General features: G+C 39.2%; 1 protein-coding gene across 1 annotated transcript in view; it reads left to right on the top strand.

Moving 5' to 3' along the window:
- Positions 1-2,905: 2,905 nt before the first annotated feature.
- The window catches only part of TNFRSF11B (TNF receptor superfamily member 11b), a 29,850-nt gene continuing 14,329 nt past the window's right edge, over positions 2,906-18,426 (top strand). Inside the window, exons 1-2 of the mRNA XM_075213993.1 lie at positions 2,906-3,013; positions 16,813-17,170. Coding sequence (XP_075070094.1) covers positions 2,981-3,013; positions 16,813-17,170 — 391 coding nt within the window. The 5' untranslated portion in view covers positions 2,906-2,980. The remainder of the gene's footprint in view (positions 3,014-16,812; positions 17,171-18,426) is intronic.

Raw genomic sequence — 18,426 nt, 5'->3', positions numbered from 1 at the left:
ATTAATTCTAGTGGGCGTAAGGGCGTAAGGAGGAGAAAAGAGATACTGCCCTGAGCATATGGGCTGTGGAGAAAAGTCAAACAGTGGTCGCAAAATTCCGTTTCCAGTGGTTGAAAATTATAATAATATGAAGTGGACCAATCACTTTTGAGCTAATATGCCTTTTTTTTATAGCCCTTCTACACGATACAACCTCTGGCGGCGTGCCACCATTATACACAACCCCTCTGGTAGCAGTACTAGATGGCACACCAGGTGGGGAGGGACACGCCTCTAGGCGGCACTATATACACCCACCAGTGTAGCTAGGCATGCCTTCTGGGCGGAGCAGGACATGCCCCCGTCAGTGGCATCTACTTGCACCTTTTCCCTTAAACTATTATTCAAAAGTAGCAAATCTGCCGAAATTACCTACTGGTATGGTGTTTTTCTGTGCTCTGTCAAAAACATTTACACTTATCTCATTGATGTAAATAAAATAATGGATTAGATCTTTTAAAGAGTCTAAAATAATAAACAGTCTGTGGACTGAGTGTCAGAAGTCTTTTCCTTTTCTTGATTTAATTTGTAAAATTTGCACTGATTATCTCAGAACCACATAAATAAATCCCATCAGTGGAAAACAATATAAATTCTTCAGAAATTTGGGAGTTTCCACATTTTGCCATAATCTGTACTTATTAACATTACGGAACACAGCTATATACTGGATTCTGAGAAATGTGTACACTTACAAGAAATAAAAGACAATTGGCACAGCAGGTACTTAGCATTAGTGAACTTCGTTTAGACGAGTTCTGAGTTCGTGGTTGACGTTAATATAATCCTTCTAATTAATTGGAAAATGTAGGATAACATAATGAAAAACAAAAATACAATTTCTCCTTAAAAGGGAAGTACACACATAGGAAATATTGTATAAAATATTGAAATGCTTTTCTTTAGGGTTGTTCTATAATTACCACCTTTTCTTCTACTACTTTCGCCCCTTATATAAATGAGAGAAACGTGGACATGGTTTATGTAACACCACAATAACTTGTCACTTTTTTAAAACACATATTTTAGTACAAGTTAACCCGTGCATGATACTCATGCATTCTAGTCAAATCAAGCTACTTAAGGTGTTAAAAAGGTTCTTGTCATGCATTTGGGGCTAAGCCAGGCCTCCTCAGGGGAAGAGCGTTACTTCCCGACGTAAGCGCCCTTTTTTAACGTGGTTTTGTCCACATGTCACCACCTCATCATTCTTCTCCATCACCTCATCCTTCATCTTCATCGCCACATCCTTAATCTCCATCGCCTTACTGTTCTAAAACCTCTCGATACACAATGTTTCTGCTAAACACCTTATCGCTGTGCTCAATCAGTCTTCCTTGAAGGGCAGTATTCATGACCTGCACTTTCACATCACTGCTTCTCCGTACTCGTGAAAATGCGACATACAATTGTCCATAACCAAACACAGGCTCTGGTAAATAAATACCCACACGGTCAAGAGTTTGAGCCCTCAGCTGGTAAATTTAGCCTTTACTACCCCTCCCACGGGGGGAAGGGGGGATGATGGAAGTTAACTGACTTCAATATTATAATTTTTTGGTCAAATAATATCAGTATACCAAATTTCAGGTCAATTGTTTGAGCCCTTTCTGAGAAAATAGTTTTTTCCACACACACACACACACACACACACACACACACACACACACACTAACACACGCCGCTAGGCTTATGTATATTAGATACAAATGTCTATTTCATTAAGAAACATCGCAAAAGGAATAGAAAACCAATAAAACATTTTACATAAAACTTTTAAACAGAATATACTATACAATAACATAGTCAGACTGTCAAATATGTTTTAAGACATTATTGCAGCTATTATAATTATTTTTAATGCTTCAGCTGCCTCCTGGTAGAAGTATAGGCTGTAAATTTCAGCAGACATGTATCAGTTCAGTTTGAAGAGATAGACGTCTGAGCTCTCACATTCCTCTCTGTTAAACTTTAATAAAACAATGTCACAACAATACTAGAGCTATCTGAAAGTGCGAGGAAAAATAAGCGGAGATTCCAGCCAGAACATTGGCGCGATGAATGTCTGTGGACGTCCCGGCGACACACTGCGCTGAACTTAAACGCCCGTTTAATGTGGTATATATAATATATGTGAAACCAAGTTTCGTATGACAGAATATTATGGACTCGTTCACACATATGCTCGGGCAAAATGGATAAATGCAAGATGCATTTTAGCAATGCATTTTTATTATATTTTCTATTTGCTGCCCTTATATTAATACAAATTCTGGTACTAATAGTACGCGTTAGAAATAGGTCACGGTGGGATCTACAAGTCGCCAGTCAGCTAAAAAACGTGTTACCAGCAGACGTGTGAGCAAGTTGTGTAAGACCTTATGCCCTAATTTCCACACCTCTGACATTTAAGTAAATTTGCATATTATTGTGGCTTTTACAATAACAAACAAGTTTTAGAAAAGTCCTCAACCATCTGAGCTTGTAATCTAAAGCCAAAGGGAACATGACAGGTATAGGAAAAGATCCAATGTAGAGCAGATATAGAAAAAAATATAAATCAGGTAATGCAGTTTTTTCCCAAACCATACCTTAGGTCTAAAAATGAATTAAAAAAGAAAACAAAAATAATTTTTTATTTCAGCACCATGGAATGTGGTCATGTACCTGTATATGTATTTCCATTCATAATATTTGCTTTTTCTTTGTAGGCAGTGGGACTTTCCAGTAAAAGGTTAGCTGTTTGGGTATTAATGCTATAGTAGGACCTTGAACTTTTTTGTGAGCTGTGCAAGTATATTATAATAAAAAAAAAAAAAAGTACTTCCTTCTGGCTCTGGGGTCTGTATAAAAAGGCTACGAGACCTGGAGGAGATCCCAGTAGCAGTCAGAGCAGGATTGTGCTCCCACCCAGGTCCTGAGGTTTTCCACACAGACCACAATGTACAAGATCATTAGCTGCACGCTTGTGGTGGTGAGTACACAGTGTCACTTACTGGGGCTTGCACAGCACCAGCAGTGTATATAGACTGTGCACAGGGGTGTTTGTATCCAGCCTGCAGTACAGACATACTGTCCCTGCAGATACTGTATGCTCCTTGTATGCATCTCATGCTGACTGGGGAGGTGATTGTACTTCTGTCATCTGATGCAGTGTCTGAGTCTACAGGATTTATTGTATAATAGTTGTAGAATCGCTGGTGTCCTATACTGGAGCAGATTATGGTATTACATGTACCTTGTGCTTAAGGAGGGATGAAACAACCAGGCATTGCAATGTGAGTAAACATGTGTACAAATAGTCATCTGGACGTGATAACTCAGCTCTCTGGAATCAGTCTGACTTGTAGTAATATTAAGATGACTGAAGAGAACCTGAATTTGTTTTTGGATAGCATTAACTATTTCATTTATCATAAATGAAATATCAGGCAGCTGTCTGAGTGTGATGTCTTGTTGACATATTGTACTCCACACCCTGTGTGTGTGTGTGTGTATATATATATATATATATATATATATATATATATATATATATATATATATATATATATATATATATACTGTATGTGATTGTTTAAATCACAAATGATGATCTCCTTTTAGGAACAGGTTTGGGATTTATAATCCGGGATGCTGGAATTTTTTTTGCCATTTGGGGCACCATGCCTAACAAATATACAAAACTCTACTTCAACTGTGAATCTACTTTTTCTTACACTGTCCTAGGAATTACTCTCTTGATTACATTGTTTAGCAGTGCTCCTCAGGGTGATTGTAGCAACACATGTCTGTGTGTGATATTGCCACTGAATAACAGCAGGTATTTATTTACTGGTTTTCAATACTCTTGTTTATTCTGAGATTCCACGTCTATACAGTGATAGTGTCATCTTGTCACTATAAATTAGTCTGAAATACTTCAATGAGAAGACTGGGGGGGGTTGGAAACATGTTTGCAATCAAGTAATTAGTAAATAATACGCAAATCATCCAAAAACAAAATCATGGAGATACAGTAATGTAATCAATAAATAGTTTTGCTATTGTCAGACAGACTACATTCAGTTTTGCTGATGATCTCCGGAACTTGATGTCTGATGACTGAATGACACGCATGAATTTCAACAACAGAGAGCTATAGATTACTTTACTTAAAGGGCATTCGCGCAAAAATAGTTACTTTAATATTTTATTATATGGGGGGCAGTGTCACTGCATAGTACTCCCAGGAAAATCAAACACTTTTGAGACATTTCCTTGATTTTCATTGGGCGCTTCTCCGTAACATCTGCGAAATCTGTCAGTTATGACAGCCTCAAGTGAAGATTATCAAGAAAGGATCGTATTTTCCGTTTTGAATAAGCTGCCATCCCCACATAAAATGTTAACAATGTGGCTTTTTTTTCAAAACCTCAAAAGTTTTCTAATGACAAATGCAGAACTCTTTTAATTACAGAATCTTTCCATTCCTCTCCAAATGCAACATGGTCAGAAGTCACCTTTCTTGTGTAACTGCTAGAATATTGCTGAATCTGCCCCCTCCCTCTCATTGACTTATCTAAGGACATTTGACAGCGAGTCATTAAAAAAAGGGAATACAATGTTTTATTGTTCTAGGAGCAAATATAAAGCATTGTGTAAATAAATTATCCAATGTGTTCATTTACTAAGAATCCTGCTTTATTCAAGGATAAGTCTCTTTAGCAAAGTTCTTTTAATTCATATCATGCATGCAGGAGTATGTTGTAGTGTTATTCAGGATGTTCCGTATACTGTAATTTGTGTAATATATCACTTTATACTAAATAGCTTGTGTGGCTTATACCTTGTATCAGGGTCGGACTGGGACTAAAAATCAGCCCTGGCATTTATAGTCCACAGGCCCACCTCAGTTCCAGCAGGAAAGAAACCAAGGTGGGCCTGCGCGGCGGCACCGAAAAAGGCGTGACCACATTGTGTTGTGGGTGTGGCCAACATGGGGCAAAGATACATTCATTAAAATAAAACATTACATTTATCATGCCACCCCGAGGCACATTATGACACCCCCAGCCCACTGTACTTATCTATGCTTCTGGTGCTGCTGACATCCATCAGGGTGGGAACTTCCTGTAGAGTGAGCAGGGAAGCTCTTAGTCTCACAAGATTACCAAATCTTGTGGTACTTAGAGCTCCTCGGCTTGCTCTGCAGGCTGTGTCCTATCCAGAGACTTGGAGCAGCTATCCGCTCCCTCTTGCTAACCAGAGCTAGATTAACGCTTGGGGGGCCTGGGGTATTTAAGACAGGGAGCCCCTATTATGTAACATGGCTATCATTTTAGACAAATGTTAGACAAATACACAGGCAATACTGTGTGCAATACTGTTAGTTGCACGCAGCTCTGCCTCCACAAGCAGTACAGTGTGAAGCGGGACATACCTCCCAACTGTCCTTGTAGTCGGCCCAAATCTCACTAAACGAGACAGTCACCAAAATTCGGGACTTCCCCACCAGATTCAGGACAGTTGGCAGACTGTCCTGCTCTCTTCTACCTGTCTTGTTAGTTTCACCACCTCTGGCTCCTGGTGACTTTAGTTCAGTTGCTGCTTGTCTGGATACTGGAATGCTGGAGGCCCTATTTGGAAAAAAAATGGGTACATGCAATTTAGAAAACTCCAACCAGCCCTGGTGTTTAATCAATACAACCCATGTTTTATAATTAGGCCTCCCTCCAGCCCCAACATTAAAATACTAGTATTCACATTTAATATAAATAGTTGCTGCTGCTGCTGCTGATAAATAACCCTATTTCCCTCCCTCCAAACAACTCCAGCAATAAATGAAATAGCATTTACGTTTATTAAATATACCTATTTCCCGCAACCATCACTGCCATTAAATAATTCATATTCACATTTTTTTTCACAAACAGCCCCACTTTCAATTAATAGCCCCCAAACCACCCCATCATTAAATTAAAGGTCCAATCACCCTATCTTAAATTGCTAGGTACTAATATAAAATTAACCCACATCACCCCACAAAATCATATTATGCCACACAGTAGTGCCTCAAAATCATATTATGCCACACAGTAGTGCCCCAAAATCATATTTTACCCCACAGTAGTACCCCAAAATCATATTTTACCACACAGTAGTGCCCCAAAATCATATTATGCCACACAGTAGTGCCCCAAAATCATATTATGCCACAAAGTAGTGCCCCAAAATCATATTATGCCACACAGTAGTGCCCCAAAATCATATTATGCCACAAAGTAGTGCCCCAAAATCATATTATGCCACAATAGTGCCCCCAGTTGATATTATGCCACAATAGTGTCCCCAGTTGAAATTATGGCACACAATAGTGGCCCAAATCATATTATTCCTCGTTTTTTGTGTGGCACCTTCTCTCTCCACCCCCCACCTGCCCGTTATTGTCTGGCACCTTTTGTGTTCTCCCCCCCCCTGTTATTGTCTGGCACCTTTTATGTTCCCCCCCCTGTTAGTGTGTGGCACCTTTTATGTCCCCCTCTCCCCTGTTATTGTCCGGCATCTTTCCTCTCCCCCCCCCTGTTATTATCTGGCACCTTTTATTCCCTCCCCGCCCTGTTATTGTCTGGCACCTTTTATGTTCTCCCCCCCCCCTGTTATTGTCTGGCACCTTTCATGTTCTTCCCCCCCCCCCCTGTTATTGTCTGGCAACTTTAATGTTCTCTCCCCCCTCACCCCGGTTTACTTACCTTCTTCTCAGCGCTCTCCTGTCTGCTCTTCAGCTGCCTTCCAGGACCTGTACTGATCACATGTGCCGCGCGCAGCGCTGCGCGCGGCACATGTGACCAGGAAGTGTCAGTGCACTGACTGTCCAGTGCACTGACTGATCGAACCAGCCCTACTGACCATCGGCCCTTCTGGCATTTGCCAGAAGTGCCAGATGGCCAGTCCGGCCCTGCCTTGTATGCATTATAATTTTGGGCATTCTAACTGTCCTAATGTGATTTTGCACCCCCTCTTTATTCATCCAGGTGTACTTTAAGCATGCATGGTATATACTTTGGTAGATTTGCATATACAGGCATTGCACACTGGTTGGCCTTGCACATAGTAACCAGTCTGTTAGCCTAGTGATGGGCTAACAGCCTGGGGCTGCCTGCAGCCATCCAACCTGCGGCCCGCAGCTACTTTCTGCTTTATGGTCAGATTTGTTTATAGTTTGTAACACTTGTTTATCTTACATTGAAATGCCTGCTGGCATAGTATTATATACAGGCGCCTCTTTCTGTCATAACATGTATTGTTTTGACTACTGAGATTAACGGTAATGAGCGGCCCTTTTGAAGGTTAGCTGGCCACCCATGCCTCTCAGATTGCCTATCACCGGTTTAGCATCTGCTATAGGCAACACCAGCTTTGCACCAGTTATAAATGTCCCCCAATGTGATTTGTAACCAGCACATTTCAGGTGTTATTGGATTGTTGCTATTTTCCAGAATCCTTATCTGTTCTCTCATCTGAAACAACAATGAAACAAAGATGAGAACAGTTGGAATTCCCCAGAGTAATGACACCTCTCAGTAAGTCATACAGGTGGAAGTTTATGTAAAATAATGGTCAGTCGAATGGATGATACTAATCTCCACAGCTCTTCAGGCCGATACTGGTCTGCTCTAAAGAATACTTGAGGAGGCTGGTGAATGCATGACCCAAAAGTTTAGTTATTAAACATAAAAACCTTTTATTTCATCTAAATATGTGAGATCATCATCAGTTATTTATATAGCGCCACTAATTCCGCAGCGCTGTACAGAGAACTCACTCACATCAGTCCCTGCCCCATTGGAGCTTACAATCTAAATCCCCTAACATACATACACACAGACCGAGAGAGGCTAAAGGCAATATAATAGCAGCCAATTAACCTACCAGTATGTTTGTGTGTGGGAGGAAACCGGAGCACCCGGAGGAAACCCCATATTGGTTTGCACAGCCAATGACCATCACAGGTATACTGTGTGCAATTAACATTTTATTGTTCGCCATACACTACATGCAGCCAGTGGAGGAATTACTGTGGGAGCACAGGATTTGGGCAGTGCTGGGTCACTCCCTATTCAAGTCCCCTGCAACCCCTCACCAGACTCCCAACTCTACTCTGAAGAGCAAAGTGGGATCTTATTCTGAGCGGCGCATGTACCGTTAGACGAGCATGTTCAGTAGAAGCCCAGGAGGCTGGGGCAGCACTGTACTGTCTCTGTATGAGCGTATTATACCAAAGTAGCCACAAATCACTGTACTCCTTATCCTGAGCAACAGTTAGTCAGGAGCGATAAGATGTATATTGGGTCTGGTGAAAAACACAGTTGGATGTTGACCAAAATGTGTGTACGGTCATCATTATCCATCCAATCACATCAATTGCATTTGTAGGATTCAAGTTGGGTACTCACTACAGTGATTTTATGCAATTATCGTGCAGATCACACCATAAACGACCATTTGGCAAAATATTGCATTAGTGTGTAGTCTCCCACGATCATGTTGTATCGTGCCAAAGAACAATGTATTCTTTGATTTGGTTTTATAAACTTCCTAAAAAATCACAATCGACGATGGAACGACGTCAGGCAAATGTGGAAGTGTGTACGCACTCACCACTAGCAGTGTAGACAGATATCTGTAGAGTGTACAGAGTCACAATCTTTTCAGCAGATGGTTATGACAGATTTCAGTCGTTGGTAAAATAGTTACAGAAATCTAATTGAGAGAAATTTTCTGTAGTGTGTACCCAGCTTTAACTTTTTGGTCCAAGCACCGAACACCCGGATCTGTTCATGCATTTATGCCATAGGATTCTCAGACACTGCTCCTTATAGATAAACCTGTTTGTGTTCTACATTGTATTAGTTAGATATTGTATGTATACATAACCTTTAATTTATTTATTAGATGCGGCATTGATGGTCACTGTGAAAAAACGGATGTTAATTATGCAAAAAACATCTTTGATTTCTGCTGATATTTGCAAGTGTCAAAATTCGTAATGTAAATCACGAATACATTAATCAAGAAGCCTCACAGCTCCCTGATCCATGTGTCAGAGAGTGCAGTCTTTTCTCTTCTGAAACACGTTTAGTGAAAACTATCAGCTCAAACTGTTGCTTCTATGAAGCTGATTTATTTGTAACATCTGTGCCACAGAGATCTCTACACCGAGTAGGGGTGGGGGGGGGGGACTGAAAAACAGGGCAATTTCAAAAGCTGTTTCTGATCATCGTCGAATGGAAACCTTGTGTACAGAATGAGATTAACTTTTTTTTCCAGTTTCGTATGAAAATCTAATTTGTGGATTTTGGTTTACATTTTTGAATAGAATGTTTTGGATTACTCACAGCGTGGCTTTGGTATTTCTGTATTTGGCACGTTAAGCCCTTTAAATGATTCAAAGAAAAGACTGTAGTTCTTCGTAGCAGCTTCAAGCAGACCTTTTCATGTTTTTGTTTTGCTAACACCCACCCCGTAAATAAATAAATGCTGTGCTTGTATAATGTAGGCAACATTTAGATCCTGACTTTCCTTCTTCCTAAGCCATCTCCGGTGATTAATGATGGAACTGTTGGGTGCATAAATATTTATATTCCCTCCTGGTGCTGGTGCCATTGAAGTCTCAAGCACGCTCATTGTTATGTTATAGAGAGTACCCCAAAGTGATTTAACAGCTTTAAGATCGAAAGAGTTACATCAATTGTGAAACAGCTGCAGGATGAGAAAAGGACCCCAAACTGTATTTGTATATTAATGCTACTGCGCATTTTTATATAACAAAGGTGTCAAGTTAGCTAATATACTAATTACACACTTAACTACTAAATTTAGTGATCTCACAATATTCTGCATTTACGTAAAGCCGTGTAAATTGTAGCTGAATAGCTTTACTTAAAAAATATACTTTACATTGTTTATATATATTAATTATTGAAACAGTGAAGTAAAAATTGCTATTTTTGTACAATGTATTCAAGCAATGCTGATTTGAGATGAAAAATATTATGGAGTGATCAGGGGTTAATAAAATATACATATATCATTTAATATTTCCAATTATATAAGTTGCTTTTTTTCTGGTGACAGTCTTGGGTGCAAGTAGTAACTCAGGGGTTTATATATTTGTAGGTCTGCTTTTTGTCACTAGTGCTTTGCAGAGATGCCAAAATGTTCCAGACCAGGCTCGCTCTCTCTCTCTCTCTCTCTCTCTCTCTCTCTCCTCTAGACCAAAAGTAATGTGTCATTGTTAATTGCTAGCTGTATAAGGAAGAGGGAAAAATCAAGTATCTTCCCAATTAATGTATCTAGCATAGTCATGTTTAATATACACATATGTAAATTCATTTTCAGTTTAAATGGGATTATGAAAACCCTGCTATTGCCTTTATAATTATGCCGTAATAAAAATATACATGAACACAAGGTCATAAAATGCTTATAAAACTAATTGGCACACACACGGTCTCTCTGTGACCTCACAAGGAAGGGGGGTTGAGGTGGGGGAAAAAAAGGATTTAAAAAGGAAATTCAAATTTTAAAAAATGTCCAGAATGAAGCTGCTATTGAGGTGCTGACCGTTTTTGCTCATATTTTTTATAATATTGTATGTCTTTTTTTTTTAAAAAAAAAAAAAATACATTAAGCATTGTGACTTTCTCTATCATATTAAACACCATTTAATAAGTTCTGTCTTTGTCTTCTTAACATAAGTAAATTAAAAACAAGGAATTGATTGGGATACAAAAACTCAGATTACTTTATATTGTGAGATAAGTCATAGAATAATCAAAGACTTCCTCAAAGTATCATCTTTTGAACCAAATCTTGTTGGTGGCAAAACTGGATACTTAAATAGTAAGATAGCATTTGGGGGGATTTCAGTCATTTATAGACAAACCAGGTGGTTTGTCTAAACCCTTTCACACCCACACATGCAAGCTCAGGTGAGTCTTATCATAACAGTCACGTTTATTTCTATGTATGTATGCTTTACAGTTTTAGAATAATGACACTTTTCTTTTCCATTCACCCATTTTAGACGATCATAAATATTAGGTCAAATGAAATTAAATGAAACCCTTGTGTCTGGGCAAGGAGACCAGACCTGACATGACACCTCACTAACCCTGTAGCAAGGGGGCTGTATGAAGTCTCTAAGGGTAATTAGATGTTGGTCTGTTGGTAGAAATTAGGGTGCCAATCACTTTACTGACGATGGTAACAGGGATAGTAGGTCAGGTGCAGAGGAGAGTTCTTCAGGTTATTTATAAGTCGATGGTTGTTTGCAGCAGGTACCAGACAATGAATTTCTGTGGAGTGTTATTGTGCCCAGCTTGTGGCAGGACACTATTGTAGGGAATGGGATGGTTTCTCAGTCTGGACCTCGATCGTACAAATCCCTGGAGTTCTGATTATGATACGACACCTACCACCAAGTGCAACGCATGTAAGACAGTCTAATAAACCTCCACTTTGGACTTGACTGAGAGAACTGCTCAGTCTATTAATAAGATTTCCTAAAAGCCCATTCTATCTAAAATTACACATACAGGGTTGTCTGATACCACTGTCACTCAATAAATGTCCATGCTTTCACCCCTAATGACAAGGTCTTGCAAGGCCATAGACCTCCTTTTGCAAACACAAAAATGCAGACTCCATAAGGACCATCTGCTATACCATAAATCCTACATATGGGTTACATTAAGTGTTATAGCACATGGGTTTTGTTTGAGATTCCTTTGGACACATTTATAGGATGATGTCTTTGATTCATTATCCTCAACAGCCATGCGTGCCCAAGCCTTAATATTACCTGCGTCGTGTTTCACAGATGTAGTAGTATGATTTGGATCATCTGCAGATTGTTCCACCACAATTACACCCGCTCATCATTTTGCTGCAGTTTTTTCCATGTCTCATCCATCCATAAAACTTTGTCCATATCTCCCTACTTGTTAGAAATTTATTTATGTCAGGTTTTATATTTGGCTGATAAGAGGTCTGCATGTTAAAATTCTTGTTCTGTGAACGGTGCACACTGTGAGAATTTTTGATATTTTTGATATCAATGGTAATGCTGATCTACCAGCTAGGATTTTTTTTACTAAGGGGTCCGGCCCTCTTGCCAGAACCACGAGGGCGGCTACCTGCTTTTCCATCTTCCATTTTAAAAATGGCGATTGAGGGAGTGTGTGTGAGCAAGAAGGCCAATCGCAAGCCACCTTTCTTGATTGTAGATTCTCATTGGTTTAGCTGCCATCTCCCCCCCTATCCCTGGTTGTTGTCCTGGGCTGTAAGAGGAACTTTGAAGCCCCTTGAGAAACAGCATCATGGTACAGTCTCCAGAGGTCCAGTGAGGAACGGCACTACTAAAAATTATTCAGTAGGCAGTAGTGTAGCTATATAAGCAACAGCTGTTTTATGATTTGTCTGATAGCGATAAATCTGCTGTCATTTGATAAGCTTACCCATGTTTTAATCCAAATTGTTGATTTTACTATGTCTAGTTTCTTTGCCATTGGTTTAGCTATATATTTCTTTCTGCGTCAAAATTGCTTGCTTCTTTTTTTCAGAGACATTTTTCTTGTATTGGTTCAGACCTAGTACGGGTCATTTACAAATGCTGAAAAGTGCATGCTCACAGTGACGTTTTTCCTTCTTTTATGAGGTTATGTCACTGTTTTCGTGAGTTTTCATCCCTGGGTTAATATGCCACATCCTCTGAAACAACTTTGATCGGGAAGTTACCTTTACTTTCAATCGTATTTTGCATTTAACACAAGAAAGTACATTTATAGGATCATTTCATAAAAACATTCAAATGTACAATAGTGGAGTCATAAAATTAAGACAGCCCGTGTGCATACTTGTCTACTCTCCCAGAATGTCCGGGAAACTCCTGAATTCCGGGGAGTCCTCCCGAAAGAGCAGACATTCTTCTGCATCTCAGACAGAGGTGGGGCTTAATGATGGGATTCAGAGTTAAGCCGCACCGTACAGTGTCATAAATCCCAACATGGGACGGCTCTATAGGGACATGATGATGTCACCAAGACCCCTCCCACACTTGACAGCTGATCTTCTTTCTTGGATCTTCTGCACTGCTGCGGAAAACTAGTTTCAGTGATGTCACAAGATTTATGCATGACTCTATGCTTTTTTCAGCTGATTATTTGTCTTGTTACATCAGACATCAGCTGTTGAAAGTGGGAGCAATGTGTAGTACGAATGCTTAGTCAACAATTCGAGAGCAGATTCACAGTTTCTTAACACGTCAATAAAAAATGTGAGTACCACATTATAAATTGTTCTCACCCAAACAACCACAAATGCTTGTGCAACAGTCCAACTTCCTCTTCAAATAAATGATTGTAGCTGTGTTGGTAGATTCTGCAGTAAATAAGCAGTACATAGAATTCATTATATTAGAACAAGAGACCGTTCAAAAGCCAAAGCGATATATAATGAAATTGAATGTATCATTTGTACAAGGCAGTTCCTCAGCAAGTGTCATGTTCTCTAAATGTGGCAACAATACACTATACTTTACATCAACTAGATTAATTTTATAAATATCATATAATTAATTTTGTGCCATACAGAATTATTTTTTTTTGTAGAACTACAAGCGGCAGCATGCACAGGCTTCCAGAGCCCGCTGGGATCTCTAGTACATCAGCAGAAAATACTGTTAAATAAAAACACAAACAATGCTATTTTTTTTATTTATTAAAGTAAAAATTCCCCAGACAACCTCTTGTACCAGTTTATTGGTATTTAGATCCATGAGGGATCCATTGCTTTCTTCCTGCTTGTAATCTTTTTGGAAATAAACATATAACCTATAAACATCGAAGACTTGCTCTTTGCTCCACTCTAATTGAAGAATATTGCTACAATCTAATTAATTGATAAGATCTATGAATTAAATTGTTGCAATCTGTATGTTATGAGAATAACTGTGGTGGTAGAAGAAGTTTTGAAGAGTGATATAAACAAGCGACAAGCTAAACCTGGCCAAGGAGTTTGTCCCAGGATCAGATCACATGACAATTTTTTATTTCAAGTATACCCCGCTGCTCCCCGACCAATTGCGAATACATTTCTGTGATTTGATTGGTGGTATCGATCCCCTTAATATCTAAAATAAATAAAAAAATCTTCTTTTTTTTCTTAGCTTATCTTAAAATGGCATACTCTGCCGTATACACGTTTCAAAATAGTAACCTCATAATATATGCCGAGCAAAAAGGGTGTAGAGAGATTCAAATAAATATGCCCTCTTTTTTTTTATTCGACTAAGAAAAACTGCTGAATTGGGCGTATTTTTCGGTGTACGTTCAGGATCTTGGTTCAAAAGTTTCAATGAAAGTTAAAATGAATAATATTGAGTGAGTTCTCTGTACATCGCTGCAGAATTAGTGGCGCTATATAAATAAATCATGATGATTAAGGGAATTTTTACTGGCCAGTTTTAGACAATAACATTCTCTATGTATTTTGGGTAGCGCTAACTTTATAACACCTTTGGTGTAAGTTTGTTTGGACGCTCACGTTGATAGACTGAATACTCCTTTATTCACTAGAGTTTCCTGCTTGACAGAAGTCATTGCGGATTAGTAAGATATAATGGCCAAAATTAAAAGTATATTTATGCCACATATAAAAGAAAGCGTTATCTGCCTCTAAAAATTATATATAAAATTCACTTGGATAGAATAAAAAATAAAAAAAGGTTAAGCAGCCAGGTACAAAGTCCGTACCAAAAATCATTGGCATGCATTAAATGTTCTGTAGTATATTAGTGCTTGCTGAAAACAGTTTGGGGAACACATCTCTATGGGATCACTTACAGCTCTCATGGTTACTCAAAGATTATGGGCTCAATGTGTTAAAAATCGTGTTTGGTAACGGTTTTAAACCACCGTACAATGTGGGTGGTTAAGTGCTCCAAATCTCCACATTTACTACAGGGCAGTCTGAGGCTGGAGTATTAAATGCCCGGCGAAGGGGCAGTTTTTTTTTAGACCTGCTTCTGATAGGCTAGATAGCTCAAATATGTTCACAACATAAGTGGCTTACAAATTATGAGGATAATCATTATTTATTAACTAACAGGGTACAGTTAGTTTATAATGGGGCAAATTTAATTTTTCGTTATGTTTTCAATTTGCTATAAAAACACAGGTATGCAGTGCTAAGGACAAGCGCTGACAACTGTATTTTTGTTTTGTATTCGTATAGGGCAGTTATATTGCCAAGTAGCTGGTACCATGTATAATATGGGATTGAGCGTTGGCTTATTTCTTTTTTGGTCTCCTTTCAAAATACTGCCTAATGTTGTCTTGGCATCTGTCAATAACGCCTATTTGGGTGTAGCTTGCAAGCCAGCACTTGTTAAATATAAGACCCTATACCTGGAAGATGAAAGCATCTAATTTTTACTGCAATTTAATGGTGTTTGAAGCATATGAGTAAGTGTAGAACCTGCATACAATGTGGTGCCCTTGAACAGGCTTAAAAGTTTTGATAAAAATATGAACCAATACCTAATGTTCTCATTTTGCTAGATACACACACATGTGCAATGGTAAGTATAAGCACCAACAACTGTCTTTTTTTAATATATATATACCTGTAGTTCACGGTGGCTAAGTGGTTAGCACTTCTGCCTCACAGCACTGGGGTCATGATTTCAATTTCCGACCATGGCCTTATCTGTGTGGAGTTTGTATGTTCTCCCAGTGTTTGCGTGGGTTTCCTCCGGGTGCTCCGGTTTCCTCCCACACTCCAAAAACATACTGGTAGGTGAATTGGCTGCTATCAAAATTGACCCTAGTCTCTCTCTCTTTCTCTCTGCCTGTGTGTGTGTTAGGGAATTTAGACTGTAAGCTCCAATGGGGGCAGGGACTGATGTGAATGAGTTCTCTGTACAGCGCTGCGGAATCAGTGGTGCTATATAAATAAATGGTGATGATGATGATATTGCTGTGCAGCTGAAACCTTGTATAATATGGGATTGACCGAGCGCTGGATTATTTCTAATGTTTTTGTTTCAAAATATTGCCTAATGCTGTCTTGTCTGCTGTCTGTCTGGTCTATACAAGGCCTGTTTGGGTGCACTTTAAAAGCCAGCCATTGTTAGATGTAAGCCCCTATACCTGGGAGGTTAGTGCCTGTGAATAAACTGCATTTTACTGGTGTTTGAAGCATATAGCTTAGTGTAGGACCAGCATACAATGATGTGCCTTTGATGCTGGGATGCAGGCTTAAATGTTTTGCTCTAAATATGAACTACAGATATGCAGTGGTAAACACAATCACTGTCAATAACCGTCTTTTTGTCTTGTAATGTCAATTACTTGCTGTATTTACTCTTTAAATAACTTGCATGCATAACAAAACCTATGTTATACATTTTTATGGCAATGCTAGTGAACAATTACAAGTATCTAAATTGTCCTACTGCACCCCAAACTGTCCATAAGTCAGAGCAAGTATTTGACCCTTAGAAACCCCATGATGTCACAACAAGTAGGAAATAACTTTAGCGTTCATTAACTCTGTGGCAGGATCATAATTTACGCATTTAATGTACTTGCATTTAATAATAAATATGTTAATTTATGTATATTGTAAATAAATGATACACTAAATAAAAATAAACTAAAATAAATTTAGATAAAAACCTTACTTCAGTAGTAACTCCTATAAATACCATACAATTATTTTGCTTTACAGATATTCCACGTCAGTCTTACAACAGGGAATTCTCCAAAATACGTTTACTATGACCGCAACACGTTTTCTTCGTTGCAATGCGACCAGTGTCCACCGGGGACTTTTGTGAAACAAGACTGCACTGCCGAGAGGAGTACAGAGTGCGCACCGTGCCCATACAGACACTACGCTGACCAGTGGAACTCCGACAGGGACTGCCAGTTCTGCAGTGCCGTCTGTAAGGAGCTGCAGGTTGTGAAACAAGAGTGTAATAGCACTAACAACAGGCTGTGTGTGTGCATTGACGGGTTTTTTTTGGATGTGGAGTTTTGCCTATCTCACGGGGAGTGCCCGCCCGGCTCGGGAGTAGTGCAACCAGGTATGATTTATTTTATAGTTAATATCTAGTCCTGTATGTTATTTTGCTCCCATAAAATAAATTGTAAATGAGTGTATCTATATACCTGCAGGAATGCAGACAGCTGGCGTGCTCCGAGAGCTGCTCAACTTTTTGATCTGTACTCTGATTTGACCACAATGTGGTCACTTATTTAAAGAGCACCTGTTGCTTAAATACAGTGCAGGCAGCCATTGCCTGGTTTGGATCAGTATATTTCAAAGAACGCAGCCTTTCGGCTCAAGAACTTGTGCCTTGTGACCAGGGGCAGATTGGGAACTTAAAGTGGCCCTGGAAAAAAGTCTGAAAGTGGCCTCATGTGGGAGGGGCCAAATAAATTGTAGGCGAGGCTCAGTATGTGTGTGCACCCAGTGTGTCTGCCCGTGTGTGTGCCCAGTGTGTGTACCTGTATACGTGTGTCCTGTTCTTGTCATTTTCACCTCTTGTAGCTGCTGGTGTCTTTAGCTCAGTTGCTGCTTGTCTGGATCCTGGAATGTTTGAGGACCTATTTGGAAAAAAAATGGGTACATGAAATTTAGAAAACTCCAACCATCCCCGGCATTAAATCAATAGCATATACATTTACTAAATAGCCATCTTCTCCCCAAACTCAGCACCACATTCAATTAATAGACCCCAAGCTTCCCCATCTTAAATTAATAGGCCTCACCAATAAATGAAATTGCCCCACCATCATCCCACAAATAAGATATTACCCATTAAATAATTAGTCCCCACCTAAACACCACCATTAATTTAATAGCCTACCTCCCACATAAATGATATTAAGAAACCTCCTCACACTCTCTTTTAAGAACCCCCCTCCCTTCCATCCCTTGCACTTAATATTAAGAACCCCCCTTCACACTATATATATATATATATATATATATATATATATATATATATATATATATCTATATATAATTAAATTTTTTTATTTTATTTTTTAAAAGCCCCCCATCACACTCACACACTATATTAACATACCCCTCCTTCCCTCACACACTATCTATATACTAAAAGCCCCCCCACTCACACACTGTATTAACATACCTCTCCTCTCCCCTCCCACTTACACTTACCTTGTAACTTCCACTGTCTGAGAGATGTAGACAGCCTCTCCTGCCGCTCTGCATGTCTGGCTGCTTCCTCCTATCAGTGCTATAGATAGGAGTCACATGGGATGTGCATCACGTGACAGGTGGCGTCCCATATGACTCCTGTCTATAGCTCTG

The sequence above is a fragment of the Mixophyes fleayi genome, chromosome 5 (genome assembly GCF_038048845.1).
Source record: "Mixophyes fleayi isolate aMixFle1 chromosome 5, aMixFle1.hap1, whole genome shotgun sequence".
Lineage (NCBI taxonomy): Eukaryota > Metazoa > Chordata > Amphibia > Anura > Limnodynastidae > Mixophyes > Mixophyes fleayi.
The sequence above is the reverse complement of the archived record's forward strand: the minus strand, read 5'-3'. Positions and strand labels throughout refer to the sequence as shown.